General features: G+C 45.2%; 1 protein-coding gene across 1 annotated transcript in view; it reads left to right on the forward strand.

Moving 5' to 3' along the window:
• LOC122935249 (vesicle-associated membrane protein 3-like) overlaps window positions 1-3,263 on the forward strand; it is a 52,038-nt gene extending 48,775 nt beyond the window's left edge. The window contains exon 4 of the mRNA XM_044291011.1: window positions 3,204-3,263. Coding sequence (XP_044146946.1) covers window positions 3,204-3,263 — 60 coding nt within the window. The remainder of the gene's footprint in view (window positions 1-3,203) is intronic.
• Window positions 3,264-22,054: the final 18,791 nt, after the last annotated feature.

Below are 22,054 nucleotides of genomic sequence, written 5' to 3' on the forward strand. Positions count from 1 at the left end.
AAGTTCATCAGGGACTTTTCCATGCTAGCCAAGCCTCTCACGGATCTGACCAGGAAGGGCAGTAATCCTCAGGTCTGGCCGCTCGAGGCCATCCGAGCTTTTGAGGCTCTAAAGTCCGCCTTTGTGTCGGCTCCGATTCTGTCGCATCCCAACCCTGGGTTGCCTTTTGTCCTCGAGGTGGACGCGTCTGAGACGGGAGTAGGCGCCCTCCTGTCTCAGCGTAGAACACCAGAGGGTCCTCTGCTTCCTTGTGGGTTTTACTCCCGGAAACTGTCTTCCGCGGAGTGCAACTATCAGATTGGTGACAGGGAGTTATTGGCCATCGTGCAGGCCCTTAAAGAATGGAGGCACTTGCTCGAGGGCTCGGTGGTTCCGGTTCTCATCCTGACGGACCACAAGAATCTGACCTACCTCTCTGAGGCCAAGAGATTGACACCACGTCAGGCCAGATGGGCTCTGTTCTTGTCACGTTTTAATTACGTGGTCTCCTACCTACCCGGCTCCAAGAACATCAGAGCGGATGCCTTATCACGGCAGTACTCCGAGCTGTCCGGGGAGGAGTCGATTCCGACTACGGTCATACCCCCGAATCAGATCCTGGCCGCTATTCGCACCAGCCTGACTTCTCCTCTGGGTGAGCAGATTTTGGCGGCTCAATCTGGTGCTCCCTCTGGGAGACCCAACGGCAGATGTTTTGTGCCTGAGGAGTTGCGCACTCGGTTGTTGCGAACCTACCATAACTCCAAGGCCGCGGGGCACCCTGGAAAGAATCAGCTGTCCTGGGCGGTTTCACGTCTGTTCTGGTGGCCTTCTCTACGTTCCGACATCGCCGCATATGTAGCGGCATGCTCCGTTTGTGCCCAGAGTAAGTCCCCTCGGCACCTTCCGTTGGGCCTTTTGCAACCCATAGCCACCGGGGAGCGTCCATGGTCACACCTGGGGATGGATTTCATTGTGGACCTCCCTGCATCCCGAGGCCATACGGTCATTCTCATGATTGTGGATCGGTTTTCCAAAATGTGCCACTGTGTTCCTCTCAAGAAGTTACCCTCTGCACAAGAGTTGGCCTCGATTTTTGCCAGGGAGGTCTTCCGGTTGCACGGTTTGCCCAAGGAGATTGTGTCGGATCGGGGGAGTCAGTTTGTGTCCAGGTTCTGGCGCGCCTTTTGCTCCCAGTTGGGGATTCATCTCTCTTTCTCCTCTGCCTACCACCCTCAGTCCAATGGGGCCGCAGAACGATCCAATCAGGCCTTGGAGCAATTCCTTCGTTGCTATGTCTCCGATCACCAAGACAATTGGGTTGACCTCCTGCCTTGGGCTGAGTTTGCCAGGAACACGGCGGTGAACTCTTCCTCTGGGACGTCTCCCTTCATGGCCAATTATGGGTTCCAACCTGCCGTGTTACCGGAGGTATTCTCTCCCCAGGATATTCCGGCTGTGGAGGATCACCTTTCCGTCCTACGTGCTTCTTGGGTACAGATCCAGAGGTCCCTTGAGGTCTCTGCGCAGCGCCAGAAACTCCAGGCTGATCGCAGACGAGCGCCCGCTCCTTCCTACCAGGTCGGAGACCGCGTATGGTTGTCCACCCGCAACCTCAACCTTCGAGTGCCCACTCCCAAGCTGGCGCCTCGCTTTGTTGGTCCCTTCCGAGTGCTTCGCAGGGTAAACCCGGTAGCCTATGCCCTTGCGCTTCCTCCTGGCATGCGGATCTCCAACGTGTTTCATGTCTCCCTGTTGAAGCCACTGGTGTGTAATCGTTTCACTTCCTCGATTCCTCGGCCTCGTCCGGTCCAAGTGGGCAATCGTGAGGAGTATGAGGTGAGCAATATCTTGGACTCACGCCTGGTCCGCGGCCGGCTGCAGTTTTTGGTCCATTGGCGTGGTTATGGTCCAGAGGAGCGTTCCTGGGTTCCCTCCGCAGATGTCCATGCTCCTGTCTTGCTCCGAGCCTTCCACGCACGCTTCCCTCAGAAACCGTTCCTTACTCCGCGGAGGAGGGGCCCTTGAGGGGGAGGTACTGTCATGGTCTTACCTCCTTGCTGTTCCTTTCGTTTGACATGTGCTGGCGGCCATCTTGGTTTCTGGGTTTTCTTGTAGCCTCCCACCCTGCGGCTCCTCCTTCCCACTGGGAGGAGCTGGATGCCTAGCTCATATATATAGGAGGTCTGTGGCTTCAGTTCCTTGCTTGGTCCTCCTGTGTTCACATGCTTCCAAGACTGCTGCTGCTTCTGGTTCCTGATCCTGGCCTCGTCTGACTACCCCGTTGGTTCCTGATTCCGGCTTCGTCTGACTACCCCGTTGGTTCCTGATTCCGGCTTCGTCTGACTACCCCGTTGGTTCCTGTTCCTGGCTTCGTCTGACTACCCTTCTGGTTCCTGACCTCTGTCTCCGCAAGACCCTGCTTCGGTTTAGCCATCCGTTCGGACTTTGCTTACGGCTTGCTCTTCAATAAAACCTTCTTATTTTCCACTTATTCCTTGTTGTACGTCTGGTTCATGGTTCCATGACACCCTCACACTGCGCACATGCGGATTGTGAAATCTCCTTACCCGGGTTAGAGTTATGCCCCCCCAATTTACTGCACCCACCACCCACCCCCTAGATAGTTGAGAGTGCTGGGAGCAAAAGAAGATTTCACAATCCGCGCGTGTGCAGTGTGAGGGTAAGGAGAAAAGACCGTCAGATCTTCTTACCCCTGAGGGCGCACACGCGGTGTCTGTGAGTCAGCGCTCCCTGTAATTTTAGCTTACCCGTGCCGTGGTAGTGCGCTTACGCTGAGGCGCACACCCACGGAAATCACGAAGGGTAAGGTATATTCACGAAGTAAGGATTTTTGTTAGAACACCGTCCTAATAGAGTTTCATGGGCACAAATAAAAGATTCCGTCTTGTTCCACTATGTAAGAAGGAAAAAAAGTCCTGTTGACTATATTTTAACGGAATATACAATGCATATGTGAACCCACCCTTAACTGCAGATATATCATTAACTCTTTAATCACCAATATCATCAGGTATTAGCCTCTGCACCAACCTTTGTTTAAAAAATAAAAATAAAAAATTATGCAAAGCATTTACCCCTTAACGAACTGTGGAAAGTCCTCTGACTCACAGCATAGCCCCTACAAACACCTAATCTGCGTGATAAGGGAGTCAAACTGAGACGACAAGAATTAGTGATGGTACCGCTTTCTCTCTTTACAGATGACGCTTGTTATGGGAGCGGTCGGCGCACTGATGTTCATCATTCTCATTAGTAAGTAAATGCCTCATTAATAAGTAAAGAACACAATGCCAATCTGCCGCCTGCAGAGGTAACAGGCCGCGGCACTCATGTAACATTCTGCAGGGTTCAGAACGATACCTCCAATAGAATTCTATGTGCACAGGGGGATGACTCCCATTTTCAGCAGTGCAGATGATTGCAAATGTAGAATAAGGCCACATTCACATCACCGTTTAGTTTTCCGTTCTTCTGATCCATCAGAAGAAAATCTTGTGTGGAGGACTTTTTCTTTCTCCAATCTACAATAACGGATCTCTGACGGAACTGACAAAAACGGATGCAAAGTAATCACAATGGATGCTCAAAATAAAGGATAGTTTTTTTTCTATTCTTCTTATGGATCAGAATAATACACAGTGATGTGAATGTGGCCTTGGGTTTCACTGATCATAGCACTTCAGTGAAAAGATGGCGCAAGATATTGTCTCATGGGAAATGGAATTATTTCATTACTAACTACCCCCAAAAATGTTCACTCTAAGGCCTTGTTCACATTTCCATGTCAGATCCATGAAAAAAGTACGTGTGTTTCATCTGTGAAGATGTCCGTGAAGGATCCATGGTTGGTCCGTGTGTCATCCGTAATGCACGGAAGTTGCTCAGCTGAAATTAATTTCCAAAGAATGTCCTATCAGTATTCAGTGAAAAACGGATGCAAAACGGACACTAAATGGATGCCATCCGTGTTGTATCAGTGATTTTCACGGACCCATAGACTTCAATGGGTGTGTGTCACGTAGTGATGTGGGAGGGAACACCACACCGACAACAGGAGGGAAGGGAAAAGGAATTAGGCCTCAAAGCTAGGGAAAAGGAAACGGACACCTATGGAAACCCTAATCCTAGCCCTGACTCCTATCCGTATGAACGGACCTTGAGGGTTGGAATGTTCATACACTGGAACCTAAGACTCTGGAAACCCTGAATTTCCCCGGAGTAGTGTCTGGGCTTGAGACAGCCTGTTCCTTCCAATATGAAAGAACAAGCATCTTCCTGATGCCTAGTAACAAAAGACAGAGGGGAAACAACACATTATGAAAGGGAAGTAACACCTAATTTCTGAAGCAAATGGATGAGCAGGAACTCAGAAGAGGACCACACACCAGCACTTCCAAATACCAAACTGAAGCTATCAACTGCATAGTATGATGGGTGAAGCCAGACTAAATAGAAGAGTTGGAATGACCACTAAGCTACACCTGAGACAAGAGGTGTGGTCATTACTAGCAACAACACTGAAAACAAGTAAAACCAAAGAGGCTGTCAGATCACGTCACGTGCAGCCAGTCTCTTAGATCTTATGACACCTTTCACGTTAGAGACTGTGACAGTACCCCCCCATACTTCTACGGGTGGCCTCGGAATACCCAGGACGACTTTATCTGGATGAGCTCTGTGAAAGACTTAACGTCGGCCGCTGGAGCCCACATCCCCTTCTCTGGTCCGTAACCCTTCCAGTGAACGAGGTACTGAAGGGATCTACGGAGAACTCAGGTGTCCACTATCCTGATGATCTGAAATTCTAAATTACCATCCACCAAGACAGGAGCGGGAGGCAAGGGGGACGGTTCAACAAGTTTGACATATCTCTTCAACAACGACTTATGTAACACATTATGAATCTTCAAAGCCTGAGGAAGTTCAAGACGAAAGGCTACCGGGTTAATAATGGCAGTGGTATTATATTGACCAATAAACCTTGGGCCCAACTTCCAAGAAGGTACTTTGAACTTAATGTTTCTTGTGGACAACCACACAGAATCACCCACTCTCGGGTCCAGACCATTCATACGTCTCCTGTCAGCCATACGGTTATACTTGTTGCCCATCTTTTTCAGATTATTTAGAATTTTCCACCAAATACATGACAAAGAAGAGGAAAATCGTTCCTCTTCAGGTATACCAGAAGTCTCAGTACCAGAAAATGTGCCGAATTGCGGGTGGAACCCATATGCCCCAAAAAACTGTGACTTATCAGTGGACTCCTGTCTACAGTTATTTATGGCAAACTCGGCTAAAGACAAAAATGAAGACCACTCCTTCTGATTCTCCAAGACAAAACATCTCATGTAAGTCTCCAGATTCTGATTAGTGCATTCAGTCCGTCCGTTCGACTGAGGGTGAAAGGCTGAAGAGAAGGACAATTGTAACCCCAGACGAGTACAGAACGCCTTCCAGAACTTGGAAACAAACTGAGCCCCCTATCAGACACCACATCAGAAGGAATACCATGTAATTTCAGAATATTAGCGACAAACACTTATGCAAGGGTTTTAGCATTACGTAGACCTGGCAACGCTATAAGGTGCGCAATTTTACTAAAGTCTTCAACAACCACCAAAATCACAGTTTTTCCTGAAGAATTCGGTAAATCTGTGATAAAATCCATGGATAAATGTGTCCAAGGTCGGGACGGGATGGGCAATGGATGTGAAGATCCGGAAGGCCGCGTATGTGTTACTTTAGCACATGCACAAGTACTACAAGCTGACATATAGTCCTCAACACACTTATGCAACCCCGGCCATTAGAATCTACGAAAGATGAGATCGACAGTGGATCTGCTCCCAGGATGTCCTGTGAGAACTGTACAGGGATGTTCCTTGAACACCTTGTGACATAATTCAGAAGGAAAAAACAACTGCCCCAGAGGGCAAGAATCTGGCACATCTCCCTGGGCCTCCAACACCTCTGCCTCAAGGTTGGGATATAGGGCGGACATTACTACTCCTTCAGACAATATCGGTCCAGGATCTTCCGAATCACCCCCCAGGAAAGCTACGCGACAAAGCATCAGCCTTGATGTTCTTAACCCCAGGGCGATAGGTGACAATGAAATTAAATCTTGTAAAAAACAACGACCATCTGGCCTGCCTTGGGTTCAGTCGGTTAGCGGACTGCAGATTTTTGTGATTAGTAAGCACAGTAATAGGATGAATTGCTCCTTCCAACCAATGATGCCATTCCTCAAAAGCCAACTTAATGGCCAGCAACTCTCTATTACTTACGTCATAATTCCTTTCTGCAGCCGAGAGTTTCTTAGAGAAGAATGCATATGGTCACCATTTACTAGGTGAAGGACCCTGCGACAAGACTGCTCCTACCCCTACCTCGGATGCATAAACTTCCACAATGAATGGCTGTGACATATCCGGTTGCACCAGTATAGGAGCAGAAGCAAAACATTCCTTCACCGCTGAAAAAAGGCTTATAATACCTCATCAGACCAGACTGAGATATCCAAACCTTTCCTAGTAATGTCTGTTAAAGGTTTAACCACAATTGAGTAGTTCAAAATGAATTTACGGTAGTAGTTGGTAAACCGCAAATACCTTATAAGCGCTTTCAGATTTTCGGGTCGTTCCCAGTCCAATACAGCATGGATCTTCTCTGAAGATGAGAGTAAGTAACCTAGGAATTGCACTTCCTGAACTGCAAATACACAATTCTCCATCTTAGCATACAACTTATTCTCTCTTAGGATCTGTAACACATGTCTCACGTGATCCTGATGAGTCTCCATGTCTGAAGAATAAATTAGTATGTCATCCAGATACACAACAACAAACCTCCCCACCAGATGATGAAAGATATCATTAACAAAATGCTGGAAAACCACAGGAACATTAGTTAACCCAAATGGCATGACCAGATTCTAAAAATGACCCTCTGGGGTATTAAACGCCATCTTCCATTCACCCCCTTCCTTGATCCTGACCAGATTATATGCCCCCCTTAAGTCCAACTTAGAGAACACCTTGGCACCAACAATCTGATTAAACAAGTCAGGAATCAAAGGAAGGGGGTACGGATCACGGACCGTAATCCGATTGAGCTCACAGAAGTCCAGACATGGCCTAAGAGTTCCGTCTTTCTTCTTTACAAAGAAAAAACATGCTGTCAGTGGGGATTTGGAAGGTCTAATATGTCCCTTAATAACTGCTAACTAATGATAGAAATAGGTATGCGTCTATAATAGTATTAAGTATTACGGAAGGAAAAAGGAGCTAAAAATCTATACTTCATTGAAAATAGATTAAAATTGCTGTCACCATAAAGCGACTAAACTACAGACACAATAAATGGCCAAGGCAGTAGCGTAAAGGGTGTATACAGAGGTGGTCAATATCTTGCCCTCATTGGAATATGTCCAGATCAGAGGGAACTGACAAAAATGTGCACACCTCGTATCAAAAGAATATATAGTCACATATCGTGACCCAAACAAACACACTAACACTAAAACTGCCAGCCAGAGCAAAACAATGCTAAAACTCCCACATCGAGTGTCTCCTAAAAGGCTCGACGCGTTTCATCAAAAGATTAATCAGGAGCTAAGTGTAAGATGCAAGTGACGAATAATAGCAGCTGCTGCCACACTACTGGTGTGTGACAGCATGTCCGGCGCTATGACGGCTGTGAAATGGCCGTGCCAAGAGCCGGATTAAATAGGGGATAGATACACCTCCCCCAGGGGGTTGGGCAGAGGTGGAGCCAATGAGAGCCGAGCGAGGCAGAGCTAAACGCGCGGTCATTCGCCGGTGTTTCACCGCCCCACACAGTGAATTGCCCACCAAAACAATAACAGGAATATCTTAAGCAGGAAACCTGATGGAGAGCTGTAAAAGGTATGTATGGAACAGGATAGGTGCAAATAAGGCATTCATAACATAACCATAGCGGTGCTATTGCAATCTACAAAGGCATGGTGACCACTACGTTCTAAATTGGAGTGATGACACATATCAAAGTGATATGATTAAAGGATGACGTCTATTATCACATCATAACATATCATAATGGAATCGCACCACTAACAATGCACATTAGGAGAAACCATTAATATGCAGGTAGGTGAAAGAAGCAAGATACAAACATTAGATGTATCGGAGTGGGCACAGTATCTGTCTTATACCTGTAGCATCCTGTGGTGTGAATCAGATCAGAGGAAATGAAAATTATATCATCACCCAAATGTCCCTTAGCCAAACTTTCGGCAATATACCCCTTCGGGTTCAGAAAGGTTATATAATCTAGATTTGGGCTACTTTTCTCCGGGAATAAGATTGATAGGACAATCATCCGCTCGCCAGTCAATGGTAGGATTATGTTTGCTTAACCAAGGTAAACCAAGAACCAACGGAGCAGGCAGACTCTCCAGCACAAAACACGAAATGGATTCCTGATGAAAATCACCCACTCTTAAACGGATGTCCAGCACCATCTGTGACAAACATTTGTGAGTAAGTGGTACAGAGTCAATTGCAAACACCGAAATATCTTTTTCTAATGCACTTGTTGTTAACCCATGCAACGGATTAACTGACAATCATACCTCAATCAACCCCACTGTCAATAAATACCTCAATTCCCACAGTTTTGGACTTTAGCGCCACCTCGGCAGACAGGAGAAATCGGGCACTACCAGTAAATGACAAAAGTAAGTTCTCTGACTCCCCACCCACACCACCACTATCAGTAAATGACAAAAGTAAGTTCTCTGACTCCCCACCCACACCACCAAGAGTAAGATGGGGATTAACAGAAAGCTAGGAATAAAACTTAACTTTTAATCACCACATTAATATTAAATCATTTCATATTCCTCTAAAATATGACAAACATTGCTCATAATGGACCAAAAACACCAACACGCTAGGGAGAGATGTCCCTAATAAATCCCTAACTAATACCTCAACCCACAGGAACACCCTGATGGTGGGTGGCCTGTGTCCCGTGCCTGCCCTATCTCACCCTCTCATTGCCCTAAATGCTGCCAACGCGTTTCCCCAATTATTGGTTCATCAGGGGAAAACATATGGAGCAGAAAGTAGAAAATAATAAACAACAATTGGTCCAGAAGAACTACACGGTTATTAACTGGTAATTGAACCGCAAAAAAGCTGAAGATACAAATACCTCTGATTGCTAGCATATGAGTACCTGAAGCATTTGTTTATCAACACTCACATCAATCGATACACATGATCAAACCTGAATCTCGGGAAAAAGTGGTTGTAACAGTTCCCAGTCCAATAGACAGTTATCAATACTTGTGTAATCAACCAGTTTAGGATTGATCATATAGATGTTATTCCATAGGCAGTTAGAGCACATACGTGAGAAGGACAGATATTGGTTTCAGACATCAATAATCAAAGGTACACACATATAATTGATAGCTGGCCCAGAACAGAGAGAAAAATCATCAGGTTTATGTTTATACAATATCAAGTAACCTGAGGTATAGTAAAAAAGCTGCAATCAATTAAGCCCTGTACATCACTAAGCTGGATACATATATTAGATTGCTAGCCCGGGACAAATAAAGTATAGGGGTATAATCAAGAAGCCTGGTACATATAAAAGCTCAATACATACTGTATAAATAGATAAAACCCGGTACATATCAAAGCTCTAAACATAAATCCAATTGCTGGCCTTAAACAAATAGAATCACCCTCCGGCTAATATGTATGCATCACAAGGTTACCGGAGGTCTGATTAGAAAGCTGCAATGAATAAAGTCCGGTACATGAAAAGTGATGTTCAAACTACAATTGATGGTCACAAGGACCTCTCACGTGTACAATAGATGTTAGACTGCCATGGCGATTGCGGCATGGTCCACCTCGATATGGATGTACAACCCATATCGGGTCGTACCTCCACTTTATAGTGCATGGGCATGTGGAACATCCGGTGAGTGTAGCGCACGCCTGGTACACGTGCAGCTCCAATCCTGGACATCCGGTCAGTGGAACGCAAACTGCGCTCCACCAACGGAAAGAACAGTTGCGCTCCCAAAAAAAATGAATGCAATGTGCGTTCTGCAAGAAAAAGGGTAAACCAGATAGGGCGCAAAACAAACGTGAAGACGTCTTCTGAGGTACAATAATGGTGAAAAGCAAATGCGCTTTCAAGACGCTTCTCGCGCCGATATGAATGACCAGATTATGCACCCCATTCTATATAGATTTGAAGAAAAATTGGCCAAAATAAGTCACTCCCACACCAAAAACACCTGGAAAATATTATCACAAAAAGCACAAAAAAGTTAGTCTTTCGTTTAAACCAAGAGGAAACTGGGATCTAAAACGGTAGATCTATTCGGACTCCTTTTGTAGAATCCGTCGATTCCAATCACCCCTCCTCTGGGATTCCTTGACGAGTTCCAATGCCGAGAACCTGAGGACCTCAGGTTTCCCCCCATGTACTTCTAACACATGATTAGCCACTGGTGTATTGTTTTTTTTTAATGACATCATTGACGTGTGCACACACTCTTCGTCGCAGTTCTCTATATAGTACTTTGGACATGAACATTGGCACAGATATACCACTCGCTTGCTTCTACAATTAATAAAGTCCTTGATTATATATTTACGTCCAGTGGTAGAACAAATGTTGGTTTTGGTATTGGTATTGGAAATAAAGCTACAGGCTCTACATCTGCCGCATTTAAACATTTCTAAGGGCCTGCAATCAAGCCATGTGCCCACCTGTTTAGGGCTGGAATAATGACTATGCACCAGACGGTCCCGCAAGCTCCGCCCTTTACAGAAAGTGATGCTCGGTCGTGGAGGGATCGCACCAATGAGATCTAGGTCCATTTCTAATCTCCTTATTTACTGTATCAAAGGTAGAAATAATGCAAATAATGTTATTATCCTGGCCCCGCGATTTGATTTTTGGACTTAACAATTCATTTCGGTCCTGATCCCTTGCATATTTAAATGCTTTTCTCAGGACAGATGCTGGATAACCCCATCTTTGAATCTGTCCTGAAGTTTTCTTGATTCCTGATAGAATCCCTGCAAGTACGAGCAATTTTGCCTCCTTAAAAACTGACCCTTTGGCCCGGGGATGGTAACTAGACCAATGTAACAGACTGTTAGTAGCCGTAGGTTTTCCAAAAACTGTAGTGGTCAGCCTATCGGCTTGTTTAGTCATTTCCACATCAAGAAAGGTGATTCTATGGTCACTATGTTCATGCGTAAAGGAGAGGGCAATACTGATAATATTTAAGATATTCACAAATTCCTTCAGTTCACTAAGGTTCCCTTTCCATATCAGAAAAACAACATCAATACATCACGTCCAAAACCCTATCTTCTCTGTCCACCATACCAGACTATCTGGAAAGACACAAGTGTGCTCCCACCAGCCCAGGAGGAGATTTGCATATGAGGGTGCCCAAGGGCTCTCCATAGCGGTCCCCCTGAGCTGGTGGTAGAAGCGACCGTCAAATAGAAAAAAATTGTGTCAACACAAACTCCAACAAATCCACCACAAATTGATTGTGGCTATTAAATTGAACATCTCGGGTTTTCAAAAAATGGGAGGTAGCCCTCAGGCCCTCGACGTGTGGGATAGAACTATATAGAAGATTCAACATCTATACTTGCCAACATATAATCAGAGTAAAAATGTAGGGTCTCTATTTTCCTCAAAAAGTCCATAGTGTCTCTGGTGTGGGACGCCAAAGACAATACAAACTGGCCTAGGATTCTATCAATGTAGATCCCACAGTTACGAGTCAATGAATCACTTCCCAATACGATGGGCCTCCCTTTTAGTAGGGATACCCCTTTATGGATTTTTGCAATCCATAAAAGGTAGCAATGCTAGGAGTATTAGGGAGCATAAATTCATATTCCATATAACCAATTATTTTACGGGTTAGTGCATGGTCAAGGATTTCCTTTAAAATCACCAGAAAGGATTCGTTAGGGTCCCCTTTCAGGGTCCTATAGCATTTTTTCTCAGATAACAGACCAAGACACATCTGTTGGTAATGGTCAGTATCCATCGCCACCAGATGGGGATTAAACGTTTTTTTTTCACCTTGACGCTGAACGTAAGGACAAATATTAACAAAATGTCCCCTTTTTCCGCAGGAAAAACATAATAGCTTCTTATGACTAAAACTCTTGCAAGCAGGCCCAGGGGTAGCTCCCCTTACCTGCATAGGTTCGTCACAAGACATAAACTCAGGAGTCTCTCTACCCAAAGTGATTCGTCCTGAGAGGGAGGGACCTTATATCTCACCCAGGCGTCTACTATCAATACGTACGGCAAAGGACATAGCCGCTTCCAATGACTCAGGATTTTTGTGAAAGGCCAACGCGTCCTTTAGCCTCTCGGATAATCCCTGACAGAGATTGGCTACGGAGAGCTGAATCATTCCACACCGTATCCATAGCCCATCTCCTAAATTCAGAGCAATAGAGAAAAAGCCCAAGACTAAGCGTCCGCTTTAAGGAACAAAATGATAATACCAACTCTTCGACTCTCATCCCCAGATGAGAGCGGACGTAACTTAAAGTACAATTTACATGGATCTCTGAACCGAATTAAATTATCGCTTCCCCCCGAAAATCTGTCCAGAAGTGCAGTTCAGGATAAGCCTGGTAACTACTAATGGCACCAGCAGCCTCTGATCCCTGGATCTGCGTGCGGAGGTCGGCTACCTCCAAAGACAGACCTTGCAATTGTCTAGCCAGTGCAGCAATAGACTCCATAGCCTCACTGACAAACAAAAATGATGGTTTTCGGCGGTTGATAATGTCCCGTAGTGATGTGGGAGGGAACACCACACCAACAACCGGAGGGAAAGGAAATGGAAACGGACTCCACTTATAGAAACCCTAATCCTTGCCCTGACTCCTATCCGTGTGAACAGACCTTGAGGGTAGGAATGTTCATACACTGGAACCTATGACCCAGGAAACCCTGAATTGCCCTGGAATAGTGACAGGGCTTGAGATGACCTGTTCCTTCCAATATGAAAGAACAAGCATCTCTCTGAGGCCTAGTAACAAAAGACAGAGGGGAAACAACAAAATACAAAAGGGAAGAAACACTTAACTTCTGAAGTAAATGGACGAGCAGGAACTCAGACCACACACCAGCACTTCCAATACCCACGGTCAGTAAAGAAATACTGAAATGTGAACAGACACATTTAAATCAAAGGGTAGGTGTGCTGTCCATGGAAATTGCGAACAGCACACATCAGTAAAAATTGGAACTGTGAACGAGGCCTAAAGCGAGTTACACACATTAGAAGTATGTCAGCCGATTCTGACAATTTTGGAGGTACTGGCCTACCATGTTATATGTATTGGGTCCTCCCAAAGGCAAATGTCAGGAGAGATAGGAATGGGTCTATTGTATTTCAACATGCCTGATTCCAATCCTCTTTTTCCTCACACAAGACAAGACGCTGCCACAGGTATCCATTTCTCTCTCTCCAGTTATCAGGCCAGCTTCAGAGCTGTGAAATCCATTCACATGATTGTGATCGGCCTAGAAAACATGGTCTATATGTCGGCTGCATCTCCCAGGCCCACCGTGGCTCCCCTGACCCTAACTGACTGCATCATAGTCTCTATCTGATCACAGCACTATTGCAGTATACTCCCATTATGAGGTAAGTACATGGCAATACCCCCACGATCAGGTACAAACTGACTGTATCATAAATTACTATGACACAGTCAGTTGGGGTCACGAGAGCCACAGTCGGCCTGGGGAGATGAGGCCGAAACATGGACTGTATTTCCCAAGCTGATCACAGTCGTCTGATTCAGCTCTTAAAGGGGTTTTTCTTTCCCCAAATATCAGATTGGCGGGGGGGGACTGAAATAATTCTGGAGCATCTTTTCTAATGATTCATATTGTGCCGTTCCACTTTTTTAGAGGTTTATGAAGAACCGGGTGTTACCAGTGTGTGTGTGTGTGGGGGGAGGGGGTTGATCTCCGCTGGGAGCACTGATTGGACAGTATCTGAGTAGGAGTAACAGAAGAATGGCACAACATACAGACATAAGGAAAGATCCCCAAAATTGTTATTACATGGGGCATACAAATGTTTACTAAAATAGAGCTGTCAGGAGAGGGGACGGGCCCTTTATGTACTATGGACTGTGCATTTGTAGTCCTTTTCTTAACCTTATCTTTCCCTTTCTTCCAGTTTATTTCTGCACTTGATGCTGGGATTATCTGCTCTTGTATCCTCCGTACAACGAACCTCTCCCTCGTTCCCTCCCAGTCCTCAGCTTTCCTCCGTCTGATGGGATATAGTGACTTCATTTATTATAGAGCTATGTTCAGACAGTGACAGCACATCGTTCAGCATTTATCAAAAATGTGTGAGATGTGTGGCTGTCTAGAGACAAAATACACGGGAAATGTAATGAATATGAAATAAAAAATATCTGTTACCCTGAATGGCTGGATCTTCACTTATTACCTGTTTGTTGGGTCTGTGTGAAAATCGCAGCATGTTCTATATTCTGTATTTTTCACGCCGCCGTGGCCCAATAGAAGTGAATGGGGCTTCAGTGAAAAATGCATCGCATCCGGAAACAGGTGTGGATGCGATGCATTTTTCACTGATGGTTGCTAAGAGATTTAGTTTGTAAACCTTCAGTTTTTTATCATGCGCGTGAAAAATGCAACAAAAGGCATTGCACCTGCGCGGAAAAAAATGAACAACTGAACGCAATCACAGACGAAACTGACTGAACTTGCTTGCAAAATGGTGCGAGTTTTACTGAACGCATCCGGACCTAATCAGTCATGCTTGTGTGAAAGGGGCCATAGGAAGAGAGCTGCAGTAGAAAGGACCCACCCCTGAGCTGTGATAGGAAGAGACCTGCAGCAGAAAGCATCCACCCCTGAGCTGTCATAGGAAGAGAGCTGCAGCAGAAAGAACCCACCCCTGAGCTGTCATAGGAAGAGAGCTGCAGTAGAAAGGATCCACCCCTGAGCTGTCATAGGAAGAGAGCTGCAGCAGAAAGAACCCACCCCTGAGCTGTCATAGGAAGAGAGCTGCAGTAGAAAGGATCCACCCCTGAGCTGTGATAGGAAGAGAGCTTCAGCAGAAAGGATCCACCCCTGAGCTGTGATAGGAAGAGAGCTGCAGTAGAAAGGACCCACCCCTGAGCTGTGATAGGAAGAGAGCTGCAGTAGAAAGGATCCACCCCTACAGCCTCAACATATAGTAGAATCATCTAGAAAACAGGGCTGAAAGAATTAATCAATACTGACACTGCATGACCAAGGATATGGGACTGCAATCACTCTGTAAACATGAAATAAATCCTACTAAGGGGTTGTCTCACATAGAAAACCCTGATGTTCAGAGGATCACGGTGTTTATATGGGGGACCATATAACACATGGTTGGGCTAAGTTCTACAGAGTCTGTCAGGTGCTCTTTCATAGCAGCTCTAAACATTGAGGGGCATCTGGAGCTACCTACCTCCTTGATGACCATATGTTCCCAGAGGGCATACGGAAGGGATTGTTTAGAGCAGGGATGTCCAACCTGAAGCCCTCCAGCTGTTTTAAAACTACAATTCCCAGCATGCCTGCACAGCTTGCAGCTATTAGGGCATGCTGGGAGTTGTAGTTTTGCATTCCAGATCAGCTATTGATGACCTATGCTGAGGATGGGGTATAAATATGGAACTCCTGGAAAACCTTATTCATTTTAGAAGGTTACTTTAGCAAAAAATACAAATAAAAAAATACAGGAATAAATGAAAAAAAGGTAACAATTACAAATGAACAGATGTTGTGTAACACAGAAAAAAATATATAACAAAAAAATAAAGACTTTAAAAAAACTCACCCTTTGGCACGCCCATGTACACTTGATTTAATTTCAAGTTCTCCTCAGTGTCCCGTAAATCCTGCACCTGCGCCGTTTCTTTTAGTATTCGGCGAAGGATGTGCTTCTGCTGCCGGCTTCCTTTGGTGCAGGCGCAGTGAGGTAGCCGGCAGCAGGAGCGCATCCTTCACTCACTGCGCCTGCGCCAAATACTAAACAGGACGGCGCAGGTGCGGGATTTACAGGACACTGAAGAGAACTCGAAAGTCAATTAACTGGACCTGGGCGTGCCTAAGGGTGCGTAGACCGAGCCTCTGGTGCTGAAGCAATGCCCCAGTAGCACCTAGAGGCTCATTAGCATATTTTAGAAGTCTTTATTTTAAGAGAACGGCGGCAGCAGGGAGTTATAGAGCATACTGTTATGTACCGCTAATGTCAGTCAGCTACATAACGTTATTTCTCATGACAGAAACCCTTTAATTAAAATGTGTTATTAACCTAAAGTATAAGGGACCGAAGGTCTGTTCATCTCATACAGAGAGCTGAATCCCTGTGTTTCCGTTCTGAACGGATCCGATCATAATAATGCAGACGGAGGCTCCGTTCAGAACGGATCCGTCTGCATTATATTGGCATATAAAAGCTAAGTGTGAAAATAGCCTCGGACGGATCCGTCCAGACTTTCAATGTAAAGTCAATGGGGGACGGATCCGCTTGAAGATTGAGCCATATTGTGGCATCTTCAAACGGATCCGTCCCCATTGACTTACATTGTAAGTCTGGACGGATCCGCACGCCTCCGCACAGCCAGGCGGACACCCGAACGCTGCAAGCAGCGTTCAGCTGTCCGCCTGTCCGTGCGGAGGCGAGCGGAGCGGAGGCTGAACGCCGCCAGATTGATGCAGTCTGAGCGGATCCGCTCCATTCAGACTGCATCAGGGCTGGACGGAGGCGTTCGGGTCCGCTCGTGAGCCCCTTCAAACGGAGCTCACGAGCGGACAGCCGAACGCTAGTGTGAAAGTAGCCTAAGCTCTTTATAAAACTGTCCACTGTTCCTGCTGTGACCACGTCCTGAGGAAGTCTATTCCACAGATTCACAGTAAAGAAGCTTTGAGGCTTCCGGAGACTGAACTTTTTCTTCTCCAGTCAGAGGCAGTGCCCCCTTGTCTTTTGAGGGCATTTTATATGGAACAGTTTTTCACCGTATATTTTGTATGGCCCATTTATATAGTTGTACAGGTTAATCTTGTCCCCCCTTAGACGTCTCTTCTCAAGACTAAATAAACTAAATTATTTTAATCTTTCTTCATAACTAAGACCCTCCATGCCCCTTATCAGTTTAGTCGCTCTCCTCTGTACTTTTTCCAGCTGCAGAGCATCCTTTTTGTGGACTGGTGCCCAGAACTGAACTGAATATTCCAGATGAGGCAGCACCAACGTTTTGTAAAGTGGTAATATTACATCCCTGCCCCGCGAGTCCATGCCTCGTTTTAATGCATGACAATATCCTGGTGGCCTTAGAAGTAGCTGATTGACATTGTATGCTGTAATTTAATCTACCATCCATAAGGACACCCAAATCCTTCTCTATAAGTGACTCTCCTAGTACTACATTACCTACATATGAAGCACAGAGATTATTGCTACCAAGATGCATGACTTTACATTTGTCCACATTGAACCTCATTTGCCAAGTTGATGCCCAATCACTAAGTGTTCAAGTCAGCTTGTAGTTTATGGACATCTTTCACAGACTGTATAGTTCTACACAGCTGAGTGTCATCTGCAAAAATAGATATGGTGCTATTAATCATGTCCTCAATATCATTAATAAATAAATTAAATAATAGAGGGCCCAGCACTGAACCTATGCTGAGGATGGGGTATAAATATGGAACTCCTGGAAAACCTTATTCATTTTAGAAGGTTACTTTAGCAAAAAATACAAATAAAAAAATACAGGAATAAATGAAAAAAAGGTAACAATTACAAATGAACAGATGTTGTGTAACACAGAAAAAAATATATAACAAAAAAATAAAGACTTTAAAAAAACTCACCCTTTGGCACGCCCATGTACACTTGATTTAATTTCAAGTTCTCCTCAGTGTCCCGTAAATCCTGCACCTGCGCCGTTTCTTTTAGTATTCGGCGAAGGATGTGCTTCTGCTGCCGGCTTCCTTTGGTGCAGGCGCAGTGAGGTAGCCGGCAGCAGGAGCGCATCCTTCACTCACTGCGCCTGCGCCGAATACTAAACAGGACGGCGCAGGTGCGGGATTTACAGGACACTGAAGAGAACTCGAAAGTCAATTAACTGGACCTGGGCGTGCCTAAGGGTGCGTAGACCGAGCCTCTGGTGCTGAAGCAATGCCCCAGTAGCACCTAGAGGCTCATTAGCATATTTTAGAAGTCTTTATTTTAAGAGAACGGCGGCAGCAGGGAGTTATAGAGCATACTGTTATGTACCGCTAATGTCAGTCAGCTACATAACGTTATTTCTCATGACAGAAACCCTTTAATTAAAATGTGTTATTAACCTAAAGTATAAGGGACCGAAGGTCTGTTCATCTCATACAGAGAGCTGAATCCCTGTGTTTCCGTTCTGAACGGATCCGATCATAATAATGCAGACGGAGGCTCCGTTCAGAACGGATCCGTCTGCATTATATTGGCATATAAAAGCTAAGTGTGAAAATAGCCTCGGACGGATCCGTCCAGACTTTCAATGTAAAGTCAATGGGGGACGGATCCGCTTGAAGATTGAGCCATATTGTGGCATCTTCAAACGGATCCGTCCCCATTGACTTACATTGTAAGTCTGGACGGATCCGCACGCCTCCGCACAGCCAGGCGGACACCCGAACGCTGCAAGCAGCGTTCAGCTGTCCGCCTGTCCGTGCGGAGGCGAGCGGAGCGGAGGCTGAACGCCGCCAGATTGATGCAGTCTGAGCGGATCCGCTCCATTCAGACTGCATCAGGGCTGGACGGAGGCGTTCGGGTCCGCTCGTGAGCCCCTTCAAACGGAGCTCACGAGCGGACAGCCGAACGCTAGTGTGAAAGTAGCCTAAGCTCTTTATAAAACTGTCCACTGTTCCTGCTGTGACCACGTCCTGAGGAAGTCTATTCCACAGATTCACAGTAAAGAAGCTTTGAGGCTTCCGGAGACTGAACTTTTTCTTCTCCAGTCAGAGGCAGTGCCCCCTTGTCTTTTGAGGGCATTTTATATGGAACAGTTTTTCACCGTATATTTTGTATGGCCCATTTATATAGTTGTACAGGTTAATCTTGTCCCCCCTTAGACGTCTCTTCTCAAGACTAAATAAACTAAATTATTTTAATCTTTCTTCATAACTAAGACCCTCCATGCCCCTTATCAGTTTAGTCGCTCTCCTCTGTACTTTTTCCAGCTGCAGAGCATCCTTTTTGTGGACTGGTGCCCAGAACTGAACTGAATATTCCAGATGAGGCAGCACCAACGTTTTGTAAAGTGGTGATATTACATCCCTGCCCCGCGAGTCCATGCCTCGTTTTAATGCATGACAATATCCTGGTGGCCTTAGAAGTAGCTGATTGACATTGTATGCTGTAATTTAATCTACCATCCATAAGGACACCCAAATCCTTCTCTATAAGTGACTCTCCTAGTACTACATTACCTACATATGAAGCACAGAGATTATTGCTACCAAGATGCATGACTTTACATTTGTCCACATTGAACCTCATTTGCCAAGTTGATGCCCAATCACTAAGTGTTCAAGTCAGCTTGTAGTTTATGGACATCTTTCACAGACTGTATAGTTCTACACAGCTGAGTGTCATCTGCAAAAATAGATATGGTGCTATTAATCCTGTCCTCAATATCATTAATAAATAAATTAAATAATAGAGGGCCCAGCACTGAACCTATGCTGAGGATGGGGTATAAATATGGAACTCCTGGAAAACCTTATTCATTTTAGAAGGTTACTTTAGCAAAAAATACAAATAAAAAAATACAGGAATAAATGAAAAAAAGGTAACAATTACAAATGAACAGATGTTGTGTAACACAGAAAAAAATATATAACAAAAAAATAAAGACTTTAAAAAAACTCACCCTTTGGCACGCCCATGTACACTTGATTTAATTTCAAGTTCTCCTCAGTGTCCCGTAAATCCTGCACCTGCGCCGTTTCTTTTAGTATTCGGCGAAGGATGTGCTTCTGCTGCCGGCTTCCTTTGGTGCAGGCGCAGTGAGGTAGCCGGCAGCAGGAGCGCATCCTTCACTCACTGCGCCTGCGCCGAATACTAAACAGGACGGCGCAGGTGCGGGATTTACAGGACACTGAAGAGAACTCGAAAGTCAATTAACTGGACCTGGGCGTGCCTAAGGGTGCGTAGACCGAGCCTCTGGTGCTGAAGCAATGCCCCAGTAGCACCTAGAGGCTCATTAGCATATTTTAGAAGTCTTTATTTTAAGAGAACGGCGGCAGCAGGGAGTTGTAGAGCATACTGTTATGTACCGCTAATGTCAGTCAGCTACATAACGTTATTTCTCATGACAGAAACCCTTTAATTAAAATGTGTTATTAACCTAAAGTATAAGGGACCGAAGGTCTGTTCATCTCATACAGAGAGCTGAATCCCTGTGTTTCCGTTCTGAACGGATCCGATCATAATAATGCAGACGGAGGCTCCGTTCAGAACGGATCCGTCTGCATTATATTGGCATATAAAAGCTAAGTGTGAAAATAGCCTCGGACGGATCCGTCCAGACTTTCAATGTAAAGTCAATGGGGGACGGATCCGCTTGAAGATTGAGCCATATTGTGGCATCTTCAAACGGATCCGTCCCCATTGACTTACATTGTAAGTCTGGACGGATCCGCACGCCTCCGCACAGCCAGGCGGACACCCGAACGCTGCAAGCAGCGTTCAGCTGTCCGCCTGTCCGTGCGGAGGCGAGCGGAGCGGAGGCTGAACGCCGCCAGATTGATGCAGTCTGAGCGGATCCGCTCCATTCAGACTGCATCAGGGCTGGACGGAGGCGTTCGGGTCCGCTCGTGAGCCCCTTCAAACGGAGCTCACGAGCGGACAGCCGAACGCTAGTGTGAAAGTAGCCTAAGCTCTTTATAAAACTGTCCACTGTTCCTGCTGTGACCACGTCCTGAGGAAGTCTATTCCACAGATTCACAGTAAAGAAGCTTTGAGGCTTCCGGAGACTGAACTTTTTCTTCTCCAGTCAGAGGCAGTGCCCCCTTGTCTTTTGAGGGCATTTTATATGGAACAGTTTTTCACCGTATATTTTGTATGGCCCATTTATATAGTTGTACAGGTTAATCTTGTCCCCCCTTAGACGTCTCTTCTCAAGACTAAATAAACTAAATTATTTTAATCTTTCTTCATAACTAAGACCCTCCATGCCCCTTATCAGTTTAGTCGCTCTCCTCTGTACTTTTTCCAGCTGCAGAGCATCCTTTTTGTGGACTGGTGCCCAGAACTGAACTGAATATTCCAGATGAGGCAGCACCAACGTTTTGTAAAGTGGTAATATTACATCCCTGCCCCGCGAGTCCATGCCTCGTGTTAATGCATGACAATATCCTGGTGGCCTTAGAAGTAGCTGATTGACATTGTATGCTGTAATTTAATCTACCATCCATAAGGACACCCAAATCCTTCTCTATAAGTGACTCTCCTAGTACTACATTACCTACATATGAAGCACAGAGATTATTGCTACCAAGATGCATGACTTTACATTTGTCCACATTGAACCTCATTTGCCAAGTTGATGCCCATTCACTAAGTGTTCAAGTCAGCTTGTAGTTTATGGACATCTTTCACAGACTGTATAGTTCTACACAGCTGAGTGTCATCTGCAAAAATAGATATGGTGCTATTAATCATGTCCTCAATATCATTAATAAATAAATTAAATAATAGAGGGCCCAGCACTGAACCTATGCTGAGGATGGGGTATAAATATGGAACTCCTGGAAAACCTTATTCATTTTAGAAGGTTACTTTAGCAAAAAATACAAATAAAAAAATACAGGAATAAATGAAAAAAAGGTAACAATTACAAATGAACAGATGTTGTGTAACACAGAAAAAAATATATAACAAAAAAATAAAGACTTTAAAAAAACTCACCCTTTGGCA

This window comes from Bufo gargarizans, chromosome 4 (genome assembly GCF_014858855.1).
Source record: "Bufo gargarizans isolate SCDJY-AF-19 chromosome 4, ASM1485885v1, whole genome shotgun sequence".
Taxonomy (NCBI): domain Eukaryota; kingdom Metazoa; phylum Chordata; class Amphibia; order Anura; family Bufonidae; genus Bufo; species Bufo gargarizans.